At 48.9% G+C, this 18,072-nt stretch overlaps 1 protein-coding gene and 1 non-coding gene across 3 annotated transcripts; both read left to right on the forward strand.

The window, feature by feature from the left end:
• Positions 1-1,597: 1,597 nt before the first annotated feature.
• Positions 1,598-1,669, forward strand: TRNAD-GUC (transfer RNA aspartic acid (anticodon GUC)). Its single transcript has one exon. It is a non-coding gene; the product is annotated as a tRNA-Asp (tRNA).
• Positions 1,670-4,379: 2,710 nt separating this feature from the next.
• Positions 4,380-7,498, forward strand: LOC123190574 (uncharacterized). 2 transcript variants are annotated; one of them, XM_044603249.1, is made up of 4 exons: positions 4,380-5,659; positions 5,778-5,897; positions 6,015-7,049; positions 7,198-7,498. In XM_044603249.1, the coding sequence occupies exons 1-2, from the start codon at positions 4,973-4,975 to the stop codon at positions 5,886-5,888; spliced, it is 798 nt and encodes a 265-aa protein (XP_044459184.1). In that variant the 5' UTR covers positions 4,380-4,972; the 3' UTR covers positions 5,889-5,897; positions 6,015-7,049; positions 7,198-7,498. The 2 variants fall into 2 exon arrangements, with proteins under 2 accessions (XP_044459184.1, XP_044459183.1); XM_044603248.1 differs by lacking the exons at positions 4,380-5,659; positions 5,778-5,897 and having other exon boundaries at positions 6,020-7,049.
• The last annotated feature ends 10,574 nt before the right edge of the window (positions 7,499-18,072 follow it).

An 18,072-nucleotide genomic window follows, 5' to 3' on the forward strand; every position in this document is an offset into this window, starting at 1 on the left:
AACACAGCAAAACGTAGTGTCGATTCCAGCAACTTACCTCGCCCATTGCAGCATTGCGTCGCGTGTTCTCCGTGTACGCAACAAAATCGAACACGGGTTCGAGCAAAACTCATCTGCAATTCCAGCATTTACGGTCGCGTGGTCGCCAATGCGTAGCACCGACAGTTAAGAGTTCCATCAAAATACGTCGATTGTCACGACAAAACTTGTCAACCGTTCCAGCATTGGGATCGCGTGGTTGCCGTGCGCACCACCGACAGTGCAAAAAAGATTCTAACAAAAAATCCTATTGTTTCAGTAAAACTCGTCACCGGTTCCAGCACTGGAGTCGTGTGGTCGGCCTATGAAGCACCGGCAACGCATGTTTTCAGCTCCTAGTACGAGCGGTTGCAGCAAGGCGCCTTGATGTTTCGAGCATGGCGTCTCTCTCTGTCGGGAGCTTGCACCATGACCCCAACAACCTCTAGGGGCTAGTTATAGCATCTGCAGCCGTCAGTGCCAACTACAACTCCTCGTCAAAGAATACAAAAAACACCATTGGTCACCGGCTTCGCCAGACAAGGGGCGCGTCTACCTAGACAGCTCAAAGCCGGCCAAGGCCTCTGCTCGCAGCGAGGGCATCACACGGCAGGGGCAGTCTGTGGGGAAGTGGAGAGAAGGAGGAGAGGAATGGATCAGCTCGGGCCGCCTCATCTATCACGTCTCGAGGGAGCGACAGGAAGATCATATGAGGAAAAGGACGCGGGGTCGAGAAAAACGTGTGAAAGGATAAGGACCGTGCGGAGAGGATGTGAGTAGTGTTGTAGCTGAATAAGTGTCGTAGATCTACTCTGATCCAACGACGCAGGTGTGACCGGCGTGCTCATTCGGCCGGTCGGTCGGAAGCAAACATTACCCTGTAAAGAACGGGCCAGGGACAAGTCGGGAGTTTAGTCAGTGGGTCATTCATATACCAAATCATAAGAGCAAATGTGGTAAAAAGGACATACCGTGGTTTGGTATGATCACCACTATGCTCCAACCCTACTTCTCGGCACGGCGATGGTAAAAGAAGATGATGTGTGTCCAAGAGGTTTTGACGAGAGGACAATAAACCTTAGTTGTGAAAGAGGGGGGGACGGGGAATTATACTCCCTCCGTCCAAAATAAATGTTTAAACTTTAGTACGACTTTAGTATTAGTAGCAAACATGGATCCACACATCTAGTTGAATTGCGCGCCTAGAGATTCTCCACGTATTACGCGGCTATTCGATTACAACTAATGATAAATATCAATAACAACATTGACTCTCCGGTTTAGTTGTAACATCATCCAATCCGCTAACTAGATCGTTTCAATAAAACATACTGTATTACATGTGAGGACAAATTGCCCACCAAATACCAATAACAACATTTGATTCTCCAGGTTGTACTAACATCATTTATTCCGCTGAATAGATCGTATCGTTTCAGAAAACGTATCACATCTGAGGTCAACTTGCCGGATTAGTTCTGGACTTCTGGCCATGCCGGGCTTCCGTAAATGTGCATTGCGCCTTAAAAATGGCAAGTTATACGAATAATAGAGCCGATTTACGAAATTATTCAAACAAGTCGTTGTAGTATAGTGGTAAGTATTCCCGCCTGTCACGCGGGTGACCCGGGTTCGATCCCCGGCAACGGCGTATTTTTTTAACCCCATTTTTTTTCTATAATACTCTGTACCTTTTCTTATTTAGATTAGAAGTTACTGTTCTTTGCTAGGGGCTACAGATATGAACATGAACGGGCACTGATTTCACGGTGCAACTCATTTTTAGATGAAATGCACGTACCCACTACCACTAAGACTACCCAAAAAACATAAACAAAAAAGACTACCAACCGCATGCACTGTGGTCTGTGGATCATTTCTTCAGATTATAACAGCCCACAAGTATTCCCCTGTTACTCTGAATCCAGCTCTCTAGTACCTCAGCATGGAACATTTCTTCAGATTACGCAGCTGAATTTATCTGTCTATGGAACTCAGGCTTAACAAAATGACTGGAATTCATAAGGACTTGCGAATAGGCAAAGGGCATGACACATGTTCCCCCGATACCCAGATTCCTAAAAGACCAGCAAGCTTCTCGGGGGAGTTGAATCCAGCACTCTACTAGCTCAGAACAGAATTAGGAGCTGAATTTATCTGTCTGTTTATGTATGCAACTCAGCCACGATTGCAACTTATGAATGGCGAACTACAAACTACATGTTCTGCCGATATCGTAAAAGACCAGAAAGCTTCTCCGTCGAATGCGCGAAATAGATGGAATCAAAACCTGGAGATACATGGATTTCGATAAGCTCCTCTTGTCCGATTGATCGATGGGGGAAGGATAGAAAAAATTCCGGTGGTCGTTGGACATGATTCGATTCAAAGTTGAATTATCAAGAGGCAGTCCAACTGAAACTGAATCAAACGATTACTCAGAACATAAGCGGGAACTATTATCCGACTCCGACTTCGACTCTTCGAGCTCCCACGCGCAAAGGCCCTCCGCCTTTATATTCTCGAGAAAATGCCGGCTCCTCCTCCCTCAATTCGATAGCTAAGGTTCCTCTTGTCTGAGGCTTCCTCGGAAGATCAGATCGATCAGCGACCAATGGCTCGCGAGGAGGGTTCGCGCATCACCGGGAGCATGGCGTCCGACGAGAGCGCGGCCAAGCGTGCGTTGGCCGCCGGCGAGGAGCGCCCGTTCAAGCCGTGCCAGCATGCTTCGACGGAGAAGCATCCGCTGAAGCCGTGCGCCGCCAAAAGGAAGGCAGAGGCCGACGACGCGGAGCTGCGCGCCGCCAAAAGGAGGGCCTTCTACGAGAAGTCAGGTCCGAGCAAGAAGATGACGCGGCTGCCGCGGGCGGAGGTGGCTTCGATCCTCGCCAGCCGGACCCATCCCGATCGCGCCCCTTCTTTCTTCAAGGCGCTGAAGCTCCAGAACCCCGACCTGATTCCCTCGCCGGAAGAGGAGATGGACGAGCTCAAGGTGGCAAAATATGCTCGTGCACGCGCCTACTATGTGGCCGTAGAGGAATTCTGCATATTCCAGGCCTGGGTACGGAGTGAGTACGCCAAGTATGGCTATGTGGAGGTCGACGAGGACTACCTCGCTCACAGGGCCATGGTCCGAGCTTGCAGCGACAGAGCGCGGGAGGCTGCGTTCCAGGCAATCGACGACGAAGATCTCAAGGCATTGTTTAGGAATAGACGGCACTGAACCCATGTAATGTAATCTGTGATGAGCGCGGGAGGCTGCGTTCGAGGCAATGGATGACGAAGATCTGAACGCTTGACTGTGAAAACTGAACAGAGGCAACTCTTTTTCTTCTGAATTTTGTTCTGAACTTCTGATACAAGATGTGGCCTGGGATGTTTTCTTCAGTTGACTGCAAATATCACAAATAGAAGAACAGTTTTGCAGATACCAGGAGTCTTTATTCAAAATGTACATAAATTCATTTATACAACAGAGAAGCTCAACAATCTGCATCAGCTATCCTATCTTACTTGACTTGAGAATAAAAATCTGAAGAAAAATGAACAAAGCATCAACTATCCTAAAGCTACTTGACTTGAGTCCTGATCGTGTTTTCTTGCTAGGTGAAACAACATCTCATGGACATTTATAGAAATCACTGAATCATGTTCCACACAGGCATCTGCTGATGGTTGTTTTGGTTCTTCTATCTTCCTTTTGCCATCTCGTTGATCGTCTTCCATCAGTGTCTAACAGAACAGCACGCTTGTTGTCAGTGGTGTTGAAATTTGTTAGTAGGCCTTTGGCCTAAAGCCCAACTAAAAAATCTGAAATTCTCATGGTCCATTCATATATGGCTTTGAGTGGTGTGAGTTATACTAAGTTTAGTCTCATCCCAAAAGTTGAATGAAAGTTGCATCTCTTTATAAGGTGAGCTCTTCTAGCACTTGTATGAGCATGAGAAAAGAAAACCTACACGCATGCTCCTCCTCCTCGCTCACCCTATCGCGGACGGGCTAATTACTCACGACCTATCCGACCCGCATTATATAGTCAGGTAGACATCTACCCTAGTCGTCGCCGCTTCGTATGGTTTCACACCGTCGTTTCAGATCATTACGTCTACCCTAGACTCCTGGCAATGACGACCTCTTCCACGACCTCGGCAACCTCTTTCTCAGTGACATAGAAGAGGTTGTCACCCATGTCACTGAGGAAGAGATTGCCGAGGTCGTGGAAGAATGGATATATCTATGTATTTTGGTTCTAGATACATTTATTTCTATCCATTTCTTTGACAAGTATTTCCAGACAGAGTGAGTAATAGGTAGTATAGATATAGATTTATTCCGAGTGAATTTGCTGCCCATCTGAACTCCCGAGTCCCGAGCGAACCACAGCGAGACCAAATCCCTAACCCTAACCCTAGCTAGGAGGAGGATGGAGGCGGAGGGGGAGCGCTTGCGGTCGATGATGGCGGCGGAGACGGAGACGGCGGAGGAGTGGAAGCTGGCGCGTGAGTCCGAGTGCCGTTTACGCAATTGCGAGTGCCGCTAGCGTCGTCTCTGCTCCCCCCGGATCCCCCGCGTGGCCCCCGGGAGGGACTACTCTTCCACCGCCGCCGGTGACGGCGCCGACCGGCCCGCCTGGTCGCTGCTCGTCGGCCTCAAGGACGGCGCCGTCCTACGGCTCAAACGCCTCCGCGTGGCGCGGTCCGGGCGGATCCTCGGCCGGAGCGACAACGCGCTCGAGGCTTTCCACGACATCAAGACGCCGAGTGGCCGCAGGTTCGACGCCAGCGCCGCCCTGGCTCCCGACGGCCGCTCGCTCTGCATCCTGCGCCAGGAGGACGACGGTGCCGGCGAGCAACCCCATGCCCTGCACCTAACTCTGCAGCAGCCCCAGACAGACACATCTCCGGAGCATCTTCCTTTGCCGCCGGAGATTCAAGCAGGGAGGAGCCGTAACTGCATGCCCATCTCCGCCGCTGGCCACATCTTTGTTCTGTGCCCCATCGTCGAGTATGCCGTCAAGTTGAGCCTCCTCATGCGACCCCTGCATCCGCTCCCCGAGGGCGGGGGCCAATGGGAGCAGGTCGGCCAAGACAAACACGACAAGGACAAGTACCGGTGGTTGGGCGGCGGGTTCCTCCAGGGCTACGCCGTGCTCCCCGGCCCCCTCATCCTCGTCTCCCTGAAGCAAGACCGCGGCTTCTTCACCTTCGCCCCTGGCTCCGGCTCCCGCGACTGGACCCCGGTGCTCACCGACGAAACAAGGCCGCCGCGAGACTACGTCCCTATCGTCGGCCGCGGCGTCTACATGGAGCAAGACAATGCCATCTACATGCTCCGTGGCAACACCATCTATGCCTACAAGCTCAGCTACATACACCAGGATCAGGGTGATGATCAGGGGAGGGGGAGGCTCAGGCTGGATCCGCCCATCACCATCGACTCTGTATGTCCTTACAGTTACTGTCATGGGTGTGGCTTCCTCACCCGTCTCGACGGTCGGCTCATGTGCTCCGTCTGGATCAGCCTGGCACCACGTCAACAATTAGAAGATTGCCGGTGTGACAACCTACATGCCATTGTCACCACCTTCAACCTCCAAGATCCGGCTCAGGAATCCAGGGGACCAGGAATTCTGCTTTCTACAGTAAGCAGCAAACTAGCTAGTTTACTTTTTCCATGCACAGATTATTCGACCATTTATTTTTGTGGTCGCCTTGTTTACGTATTTGTTGTCTACTGTCAACTAATCATGGATCAATTAGGGAGTACGAGGACAAGGACTGTCCGGTGCTGCTGCAACACCAAGAAGGGCAAGAGAAGGATCTAACCAGCTGTTCCCAGCAACACGTCGACAAACCCTCCAAGATGCTTGATTGTTGCAGGTCTTGCTTGATCTGAATTAGTTTAGATTCATGTTTAACCTAGCTTATTACATCTTTCTTAGTAAGTTTCTCTTGGTGAGTGGAGTGATGACATGTTTAATTTGGTTCTTGCTGCAGACGGTTTCTCGAAATGAAAGACTGTCCACGCCTTTGCTTTTCCTGCGGCACCAAAGGTCACGTTCCCCGCGATTGCTCTCTCCCGTCACAGCAGCCCTTGCCGGCAATGCCTCACCGCACGCTGGTTGGCCGTGCTTCAATGCAACACCGAGTCCCTTTTGAAAGGCGTCCGGTTGCTACAACAACAAGTATCAACAAAGATCTGTTTATCATCTGCCAAGCTGGCTCACAACTAGTCATGTACCATACAGGCGTCATGGATGAGACTTCACTGTTGCAAGGAGGAGGAGACGATGGCAAGCCCCTCCAACCGTCGTTTTATGTTGCAGAATATGTTGGTGATGGTGACTATTGGCACTTTTTCCTTCACAGTGGCTCAAAAATACGCGCCGTTTCGAGGAAACAAGATGGCATGCTTGAGTTTAGTCTGAACAAGGACCGTACGATGGCTACGGATCGTCTATCTGTACGGCAGCTGCCAAGTGCTGATATTTTTGTTTTGTTTATCACAGTTGGTGGAGAGACCATTGCCCTTACTGATACTCTGAAAGTTTTCCATCAGACAAGGTTCAGTTATGGATCCACCACGCGGCTGCGTTGCAAGACAGATCAGTCGCATGTTCTCCACAGGAAGGTTATGATATCTGGATATGTAGCAGTGAATGACGACTCCTTTATAGTCTGTGATGCTCTCACAGGTTCCTGTCTTTTGCTTGACCTGGGTGCCAAGCAATGGCGTGTTGTCATGCCTTGGGCCGCATTCGCAGAGGACCTGCCAAGGACTAGCCCTACAAAGTGCCCTTTAAATGGTAGATGTGTGTCTGTCGATGGCTTTATCTACACATGCAGAGATGGAGGGCTTGCTGCTTATCGGCTGCTTGATAAAGATCATTCTGTGTATCTCAGCCAGCCCATCCTTTTGCCATTCTCATGGCTTGTGGATGATTAATTGTGTGGGTGAGGACATGTGCTTGGATTATGCTGGCAAAGATGTGGACTCTGGTGCTATTTTGTTTTACGTGGTGCAACTGCAAAGTGAGTATATATAACTCTCTGTCTCTCTCGATCTCTGATGTCATTTTGTGCATGCATTGCATGGTTTTTGTGATCAGTCAGTTCATGGAAGAGATATATAGTGTTGCTGTATGTACTAACATATGTGTACGTACGAATATGCTGCTAGGTGGATATCGTCCGCCCAAGCATGATGTACAGATCACCATTGTCCAGGTTAAGACTAAAGCAACAAACAGCAGCGAGAAAAGGGAACCAGTGCGAGTCGCCCCCGTGGACTGTGTCACGCGTTTCATACATCACGAGGAAGCCGTCGATGCCAGATGCTGCTTTGCGCTCTAGCTCCGTCTTGTTTGTGGCTCTGTTTGGATACTCTAACTTAGTTAGAGGTTAGAGTTAGTTTCTAACTTGTGTCTAACCCTAAACTAACTCTAACTTTGGTGATGTTTGGATGAGAGGGTTAGATTGACAATAAATGCACTTTCTCAATCATTTGGCCCTCTTTTCAGCCGGATTCATTGTGGTCGGCTCTTGTGTGGCTTCCTCCCGCTCAGAAATGACATAAACAAATTATCTTTACAAATCAAGCATCAAAAACATGATAAATTTTATTTTGTCCATACAAAACATTATGGTCAGTTTGCAACGATGTATCTCAAATTTGGGTATCTGATCCTTTCACTAAAAAAATCATCGTAGCACGGCACAAAGTTAGTATATAACCAGTTCTTAACGTAGACTCCGGACGGATTCAATCCAAAAATCATGTAATTAACCTATACTGAATAATTCACATTGCATGAGAGACGACTATCTGGTGCAAAAAAATCAGTGGACAGGGGAGCAACACACATGCAAATAAACAGAGATTGCTCACAGCAAAAAACTAAGATGTGTTCAAAATAGAATACCAAAACTGTATAGCAGTAACTTATTTGCACCAAAGAGATAGTACCCAAGATTTTATTTTGTCCATACAAATGAGACGTCCCACTTAAACGTACAAGTCCTCAATCAAGCTTTAAAAAAATCACATTCCATGAAACAGAGCACGAGCTAACTCTTCATGGAAGTCATTCATGTTGGTATCTTCAACAAGAGGTTCGTCTTCTGGCCATGCAGATGCAGCAGAACTAGGCATTGGATTATAGTTTTCATCCGCATTACATGCATCAAATTCCCTATCCGGAATTCTGCTCTCTCGAATGAAATTATGAAGAGCCATACAAGCAACAATAATTCTAGTTTGCTTGTCCTCTGGAAATTTTGGCATGTTCAACAAAATCCTAAATTTCATCTTCAACACTCCAAAGGATCGCTCAACGACATTCCTAACTTTGGCATGTGCATGGTTGAAGGTTTCTTTCATACCTTGTGGCGGCGGGCCGTTTTGCCATTGCTCCACATGGTACCTTGTACATCTGTATGGTGAAAGGTAGCCCGGACGGTTTGGGTACCCCGCATCAACCACATAATACTTTCCTACATATTGGCAAAGGCACACAATGAGACTAAGATGAACAAGTGTAATTGGATACAAATTAGTGCAAGACGGTTCAAGTAGCAAACCTGGTGGTGGACGTGGAAATTTGTGACGATGAGTAGTTATGGCATCTTTGAAAACTCTCATGTCGTGTGCTGATCCAGGCCATCCCGACATCAGAAATGTAAATCTCATGTCGAAATCACAAACAGCAAGCACATTCTGACTGGTTTCATTGTGCTTGTTCAAATATGGAACCCTCTTACTCTTATCCACCACAACCTTCACATGTGTCCCATCTATAGCTCCTATGCAGTCATTGAAGTGTGGCCAGAATGCTGGATTTTCTAAGTTTGGATGCACCTCTACAAATGTTGGGTCCTTGGGTACAATTATGTCATGTGCTAACCTAAGGAGGCATGCCAAAACTCTGTTAAATGTCCTACTTACTGTCTCCATAGACCTCCTAAAACGATTCTCAGCCTGTCTAACTGACTGTGGTGATCCAACAATCCATAAAAACATAGCTAGAGCCTCTACAAATGTCATTTTTCTACTGGACTTCAACCCATATGATTGCACCAAAGTATTATGTAGCCTGTTAAACAAAGGTCTCTCAACCCTAAACATGTTGTAGCATTGGGTATCTCGGGCTAGTGTCTCCTGCACCCAATCCAAACTAGAATATCCACTGACCCTCCTAGGTAGTTTCATAAAGTAGTTATCAGAGTACATACTCAAGATAGGAACCAACTGCAAGATTAAATTTCCGGACTGCACCAAATTGTTGCGGCATATCGATATGATCTCATCCTCACTTGTGCTACCTCCATCATATTCTTTCTCGGTCATGGGGCCATGATCATCTTCCTGCTTAAATACATGTACCAAATTGTCAACACATAGCATACTACTTGAAGGAGTGTAAGCAAACAAAAATAATTCAGCATGCATATATTATAAAATAGTTTAACCAAACAAAATTAATTCGGCCCGCATATAATATAAAATAGGTTCACCAAATAAAAATAATTTTGCCCGCACGTAACATAGATAATAGTTCAACACCTCACAAACACATATAGGTTCAACATACAGCAATGTAAATAGGTTTAGCATACAGCAATTTAAATAGGTTCAACATTTTAACACACACATTCCCAAGCAACTATTCAGCCACAGAAGAACTACTCCAAATTGTTGTCCCTGCACCATTTCTTGAAGTAACCCAACCTAAGCTCGTGTGTTAATAGGCCACAGAAGAACTCCCTTTGGTACTCCGTTTCGAACATCTTGGACAGAGCATAGACAGAGTCAATTGTTTGCTCAATGCCACACTCAAATGCTACCTCCTGACACCTCTTCACAGAAAATGCAGCCTTCTCATTTGCACGTTTCTGCATTTGCTTAGTGTTGGCTGCGACAGACTCCTTGAAGGTACTAGATATGTCCTTCACAATCTTCACCATTGGGCTCTTGCTCTTCTTCAATGGATTGGTCAAAGTGCTCGAAGTGCTTGTTGACCTCTTGCATCTCTGGCTCCTCTGGTTGCTTGTAGGTGTTCCTTGAAACTCCTCCTCTTCCTCTCCTGCACCTAAATCTTGCCCTTGATTCTGACCGTAATCATCTCCAGGCACAAAGGCTGTGCTTCCATCCACAGTGTAACCTCTGAACAATTGATCAAGCAACTCCTCATTTGCTGGAGGACCCCACTGCAGCTTCCGTAGGTATGGTTTCTTCTGCAGGATAATGAACAAATAAACTACTTATGATATTATTATTTTTGCAAAAGAAACTATTTAAGATATGAGAGCACACATCAAAATTCAAGTAACTAGCTTTAGTGAAAAGACTACCTCTGTGTGTGTTATCCAGAACTCAGAGTCGGCATCAATGGTTCCATCCGGTTTCCTCCCCAACCCTGTATGCACTTGCATGTATCGCCAGAAAGTGTAAGTGTTTTTGAGTACGACTATCTGGTTCTTCACCTGCAAACGGCTATATACCAACCCCCTTCTAGCAAGTAAGCCGTCGATAACGGCTTGGTACCCTTCACCACTCATCATTGTACCATTATAAGTTCCTGCTGCACGTTGCTGAATGCACAATTCTAACAAGCAAGCACTATTAGTATCATTCCAGTGGGCTCGATTGCTTTGGCTCACCAGGGGATCTCCGGAGCTCGCTAACTCCTCCACATCGTCCTCCAATTCTTCATCACCATTGTCAAAGGGAGTGCTGGAGCCGGATGCTTGCCCATGTAGGGCACTCCGCGGTGCCCGGGGAGGCGGTACGCGATAGCCGCCACCACTGCCACGACTCCTCGTGCCGGTGCGCTGGTTACGGCGGCCGGGTGCCGCGGCGGACAAGTTGGCTCGCTGCCGAACGACGCCGCCTGCTCCGCGACCGGCACCCGCTGACGAGGAGCCGCCGCCTACCCCCGTGGACGACCCGCTGAGGAACACGCCACCATTTCCTCCTCCACGACCGGCTGCTGCTGACGAGGAGCCGCCAAAGTTCAGTTGCCGAATGAAGGGTGGCGACGGATTCGCCCATCCATCTCCTGCTCCAGCACGTGGTGGGTGATAGTGAGGGAGCCCGAAGCCCCTGCCGCGCCCAGGGAGGACCTGCTCGCCGTCGCTCTGGAGGAAAGCTCCGTACAACCCAAGCCCTGGGAACCCTTCCGACGGCGAAGCTTGCGAGTTGAGGTCGAGATTGGCGTGGGTAGCTGGGCCGCTTGCAGAGGGCTGCGAACCCCATCCTTCGAAGCTGTCGCCATCCATGGCAGGTGGGACGACCGGTGCGGTGGCCGCCGGAGTGCGCGCCTGGGGGCGCCGGTGTCGGACGGGAACAGGAGGGGCGGAAGGGCAGAGGCAGGGGGTGGAGGGCAGAGGGCAGAGGACGGGGGCGGAGGGCGGAGGGCGGAGGACGGGGCCAAAGGGCAGAGGACGGGGCGGAGGGCGGGGAGCGAACGGCGGCGGCGAGGAGCGAGATGTGATGCGAGATGTGGTGCGATGCGGGGAGCGAGATGCGATCCAGATGCGGGCGACGGATATTTTTTAATGGGACCCACCACATCTAACCCCCATCGGGTTGGTTTTTTTTGCTGGGTTAGATGCAAATAACTCTACTCTAACCCACATGTTTGGATATTTTAGGGTTATTTCTATCTCAACTAACCCATACTAACTCTAACCCCTTGATCCAAACAGGGCCTGTGATGGATGCATGCATGCATGAGTTGCCCTATTATTATTTATATGTTCCCAGCATGCAATGTTTGTACTCCCTCCGGTCCTCATTAGTTTGCGTATTAGAAAAAACGATTTTTCCCTCAATGCTCTGCGTACTAGCAGGTTTTGGCACTTCTTTCCAATTTTGCCCCTCCTTTCCAACTTCGCATGCGTGCCTGCAGTTACTCCCGTCTCTCTCTCCCATGCACGTCCTTCGCGTCTTCCCAAGGCAGCCAGACGCCTACCTCTTCCTCTCCTGCCCATCGGTCCCATCTCAGCTTCCCATTCTCCACATCCCACTCTCCCTTCTCCTCCACATCCTGTACATCTCCATGGATGAAATCCATCCATCGTGGTTGTGGGAGGACAGCCAGCCTGTAGAGGATAGCGAGACCATGGATGAAAGCTTGCTCGCGGAGGACAGCTTGGTCGCGGAGGACAGCGAGCTGTACGTGGAGGACAGCGAGCTCGCGTACGGAGGCGTGCTCCCCGCAGGCGGCGCGCTCGCGGACGGTGGCGTGCTCCCGCTCGCAATGGGCGGCGCACTCGCGAACGGTGGCGTGCTCCCGCTCGCAGAGGGCGGCGCGCTCGCGGGCGACGTGTTCCCGGTAGGCGGCGCTCCCGTGGACGGCCACGCACTCGTGGAAGGCGGCGCGCTCTCGGACAGCGACCTGTGCCGGGAAGGCGGCGTGTTCCCGGTAGGCGGTGCGCCCGTGGATGTCGGCCTGCTCCCGCTCGCGGACGGCGACGCGCTCGCGGACGGCGACGCGCTCGCGGACTGCGGCATGCACCCGGACGACGGCGGAGGCGTCCACGCGCTTGGGCATGTCGTACGCGCGCTGGTCGACAAGGTGAACGCGCTAACCGACAAGGTGCACCGGCTCACCGAACTGGTGCGGGCGCTCACCGATGCGGGCATCAAGGTGGACGGTGGCAACGTGGAGGACGAGGGCCACCAGGCGTTCGTCGACCATGGTGGCGGCAACGACGGGCACAAGTGCGGCGACCGCGACCCGGTATGTGCCAGCGAGATGGTCGATGGCGACCCATTGCCGCCGCTGGAGCAATTCTCTGTGCCTCCCGGCGCAGAAGAGGTTAGGCTAGAACTGATGAGCATTTACTATCAAGATATTTTGACTAAAGATGAACTGAAGCAAATTTTAAAATGATCCAACATTGATCATGGACTTCACCAGTAGTGATTCTCTCATTTGTTGAACTTGGCCGAAGAATATGTGATGATGAACTGATGGTTGCGGTAGTGGTTCTATGTTAATTTTGTGGTCGATCATTTGTATTCGAATTGAAACTTTGATTATGTTAATTTTGTGGTCGATCATTGGATGTAATGTTAACTTTGATCATGTGATGTTAATTTGCACATTCTGTATATTTTTACTTTGTTCAAATTGGCAGTATGCTCAAACCAAACGTTCATTCTCATTACCACAAAAGATGGATTACATGATCTCATTACATTAACCAGACAACATAGCACTAATCTTACAACAAAAGATGGATTGCATGGTCGCATTACACCAACAAGACAACATAGCACTACTCAAGTAAAAATGCCCTCGCTTGGTCCACAATAGATCGATCACAAGGCAGCGTCACCGGTAAGATACGACGATCTTGAAGGACTTGCTTCCTCATGTGTGGCACCTTGTAGTGCTGGCCTCCTTTGTCCTTTAGAACCTCGCGCATGCAAGATTGTAGAGTGAGAAATATTCGGTTGCACCTCTCGGCGGGGTACTGCTCAAATGCTTGGCACACCTTCATAATTATGTCATCGATGGAACCTGGAAATAGCTTCTGGAACAATGACTGTAAGGCAGCAAAGAAACCAAGATCAAGTATGTTAAGATCCGGCGAATTCGGTGGCTGACACACCAAACGAATGTCCCATCCATCCGCTTGGGCTGCGGCAAGGAAAACCAGATCATCAACATTCACGTGAGTCCTAGCATTATCTTGCTGGATGAATATAGGACGCCCACGTTCAGAAGGAGGCCACTTCGCCTTGATGGCAGGGATAACCTTGTTCACCAAGAAGTCTCTACTCACATCCCTTGTCACCTTGGGGATGACCTTTGTCACAATTGTCCCAGCTAGACGGTTAGGACTATCCCTTTTAGCCGCCTCCTCAAAAGTGAACGGCCATATACCAATTTTACCATCAAACGTCACATTATCATTCACATCAAAGCGAGGGCGTGCTACAGCTGCGAGAAACATAACCCTCTCTATATAATTCTTGTTCTGTGTGAACCGTTCCGGTTCTTCCTCATCATCTGCTAGGTATAGCTTGAGAGACTTCTTGGTGCGATAGAACCATTTCTCGTCTATATGAATGACATTGTACATTCCTTTAAAACACGGCTCTTCTGGTAGGCTCTCTTCCTGAAACTGCGAGAGGCACCACTCAACCCTACGTCTCTTGTTCAGATCGGTGAGAGTTCCCTTGATGGCATTGCTGTGACGCCTAATCTGCTTCTCTTTCAACCTCCTCCAAACCGTGGTTTTGGACACATTCAACTCGTTTGCAAGGTCTTTGATGGTTGTTCTCTTCCTCTTGTCGACTGCCTTTATAGTCTCCGAGTCGATGGCTATCCTCTTACGACCACAATTTTTTGGCTTCTTGTTCAACACTCCAAGCATCCCTTCATATAACTTTCCCTTGTTCCATAAGTCCTGGACAGTTCTCTGCGGCATACCGGTCAAACGAGACACTTCCTTGGTCACTCCGCGCTTCATAATTCCTATACTTGTCCTCTCCAACAACATGCCATAGACGGTGAGCTTAGCTTTGTCACTCCACTCACGCGGCTGCGGCGGCTGCGGATTATTCTCAACTACAAAAAAGGAGACATGATCAATTTTATGCAACCCAATTTGCTAGCATGTCACAAAAAATGAGTAAAATGTGTTGCCATGTCAAAAAAAAATTATGGGCTCACCATCATGGCCATTACCCTCATGCTCGTCACCTTCCGCACCTTCATTGCTCTCATCACCCGCGCCATGGCCGTCATGACTAGAAGCGCCTACTTGATCAACATAAAGTCAGTTTTAATTCCAAAGGTTAAAATAGAGACTAAACATCTGTGGGGCGCAAGTTTCTCACCATGCATGGGGTCACCCGCGTAGCCATTGTCCTCGTGTCCCCCACCGGCATGAGCTTCGCCATCCTCTGCGCCATGCCACTCGCCTCCACCACCGCCATGTCCATGATTGCCGTTGCTACCACCGGCGGCGTCTCCATCTTCAACGTCCTCGCGCGCAACTTGGTTCAAGTCAGGAAGCTGGCGCCCTCCACCGCGACCACGCCCGGCCATGCCAACCCTCCCACGACCGCGGCCCATATGGGGCGGCGCGCCTCTGCCATGCCCTCTTCCAGCCACGACTTGATGCTCTGGCTGCCACTGGATCGTGCCAGCGCAAGCTCGCCCGCGACCGGCGAGGCCTAGCCGTCCACGGATAGAGGCACCTCGTCCATGAATAGGGGCTTCATGTCCTCCGCCGGCGACTTGCACGCTTCCTCCCCCGGCGTCTTGCACGCTTCCTCCGCCGGTGACTTGCAGGCCTCTGCCGCGGCCAGCGTTGCGGAGCCCACGGCCAGTCAAGCCTAGACGAACGCGGCCACGGTTGTGGCTGGTGCTTCCTCCGCTGGACGGGTCATCCTCGTGCATGCGGTCGGTGCGGCTAAGACCAACGCCGCCACTGCCGCCGTCAGCGTCCGCGCCGTGTACCCGGTCTGTGCGGTTCGGACCAGCACCGCCACTTTCTCCTTGAGCCTCCATGGTGCACTGGTTGTTGTTTTCGTTGTCGCAGCTTCCTCCTGGGTCCTCCGTGTCGTGCGAAGGGTTGTTTCCGCCGCTTCCGAATCCGCCATTGTTCTGCTGGGCGGCTTCATCTTCTGTACACGTTCAAAAGAGATCAAACAGAGCAAAATAACCAGAGTAAAATCAAACAACAAGAATGAGTTCATACCGCCGTCGCTCTCCTCGAATACGTAGACGTAGTTCATGTCCTCCGCATGGCCATCGTATTGATCCTCCACCTCGTCCCAATTGATGGCCGTATTGAGGTCGAAAGTAGCCATTGCATTCCCGTGGCAAGAGAGAGAGGAGCAAAGAGAGGGAAGTGAAATTTTTGTGTGGTTTGCTTCATGGCGGGGCCTGAGTTTTATAGGCAGGATTTTTGAGTTTCAAAAGCATTGGCGCCAAGCTAAATCTAGAGCTGCTAATCTATGGCGGGCTGTTCAGTTTAGGAGGGAGCTAGAATTCTTGGCGCAAAGATTTCATACTCAAACCAAACGAATTTTTTTGGCTCCAATTCCTCCAGCTTCAAGCGCCTGCTGCTCTTCCGGTTCATAGGCTCATAGGCCATGCAATGGGTGAGAGATTGGCGCGGATGCTGAGAAGATTTTGCATAGAGAGAGACGCGTGCATGCATATCAAGAGAGAGAGAGAGAGCATGCAGAGAGAGATGCATGCAAGGAGAGAGAGATGCGCATGCAAAGATGGAGAGAGAGGAGTATGTGGCACGAGAATAAATGCCTACAAGCCAATCGTTCACATGCGCATGCAGAGAGTATTTAACTACCAGCCTCCCTTCCGTATCAAACCAGGGGCAAAACAGTCCGATTTTTGCTGCTTTCTCCTCTCCTTGGTATGCGGGTTGAGCATAGAACGCAAAGAAAAAAGGATCGGAGGGAGTAACCTCTAACCTTGCTTGCATGGCATCTTTTGGAAGCTGCAATTAGTTGTATATTTTGGTGGTGTATAACTTATATTTATCTAGACTAGAGGGCCTGTATGTAATGGCTGGTGACCTTGGTTAAATTAATGATCCCAAACATTTGCTACCTGTAGCCAAGTATTAAGGCTTGACAAGAAAACGGTACTAGTGCTTAATTTTGCTCATAAGGTTGAGCTAGTTGTGGAATAACTATTATTTGTTGGAGTAGTCTTTATTATTTATGCCTGGAGAACTTCTTTTTTATTATCTCTATCTATTTTTGGCAGTCTTTATTGATTGTATTTATACCTATTATACTATATGTCTTTGCATATTTGACCAGGGGCACATAGACCCGAGATTAGGAATTAATCCTATGAAATTTCTGATGACAAAATTTTATACTTCAATCTTGCACTTTATCTCTCAAGTGACATATCTTTGATTCCATGATTATTATGTATTACTGCACCTAAAATGTAGCTTTCTGGTGGCAGTCACAAGCCTTGGTTTATTTGTGGGTGCAGTCTAGTGAGAGGGTCAGACCTACCTGCTAAATCATGTGTGAAATATGATGTGTTATCGCAAGGTGCAAATATTATTTATTGGTTTATTTGTCTATATGGAAACTCTGTTCTGCTAAGGCCTGTGCAGCTATGATCCGATTTAGATCAATTCATTCTATAATTTGATAGCTATTCGCCAATTTCAGCTATGATCCCATCATCTTACTATAAGCTTGGGTGCCTATGATTTCAGGCACCCCAGCCATTGCCATGCTTTAACAATTGCAATGGAGCCAGCTACCAGCTTTCTGCCCCTAACTCATTTGCCTATGAAACTACCAACAACAGTGGCAGCAGCTCCCCCCTACTCTGGAGCTGCCTATTGGTGCGTTGGCAGCATCCACCTGCTCTGGTGCAGGGTTAGTCAACACCTCCTCTGGTTGAGGCATGAGTTTGCGCACTAATCAGTTGTTTTAGTTTTTAATTAACATTTGTGTGCAGTCCACATGAGCGCCAGTTGCTAAAAAATACATTTAATAGAGCTGCAGCAGTAGAGTGTTCAGTCATAATGCATAGCAAGCTAGCAGGACATGTACATGGAAGTGTTGGTCAACTCGTGTGACCATTATTGAAAACTGCAGTAGCAGTGTTCCCTCATAAAGCAGAGCAAGCTAATGGGTCTATTAACATAGAGGTGACAATCTTACAAGATGGATGACTGATCAGATACACAGTCATCCTTTCCTCTAGTCAACACAGGCATATCAAAAAAAAAAAAAGATTACCCCTCAAATCCTAGATGCTCTAACATCAGTACGTAGGTTATGCGGGCATTTGAGGGGCCATATTTGTCATATGTGGTTATAGATGCTTTAACCATAACCATATTCACACGAATCATCTCATGATACCACAAGAACGACGAGATACTTCAACAACAACGCCTTGAAATAATAAGGACGCAATTCTCAAGCGCCGCCGTCATCGAATCCGACCCCCAAAGAACAGATTCTAGGATTTCACCTAGAAAACCAGCCCGTGTAAATCTAAGCAATGCATTTAACAAGAAAACAATGCAA

Source organism: Triticum aestivum, chromosome 2A (assembly GCF_018294505.1).
Source record: "Triticum aestivum cultivar Chinese Spring chromosome 2A, IWGSC CS RefSeq v2.1, whole genome shotgun sequence".
Classification (NCBI taxonomy): Eukaryota; Viridiplantae; Streptophyta; class Magnoliopsida; order Poales; family Poaceae; genus Triticum; species Triticum aestivum.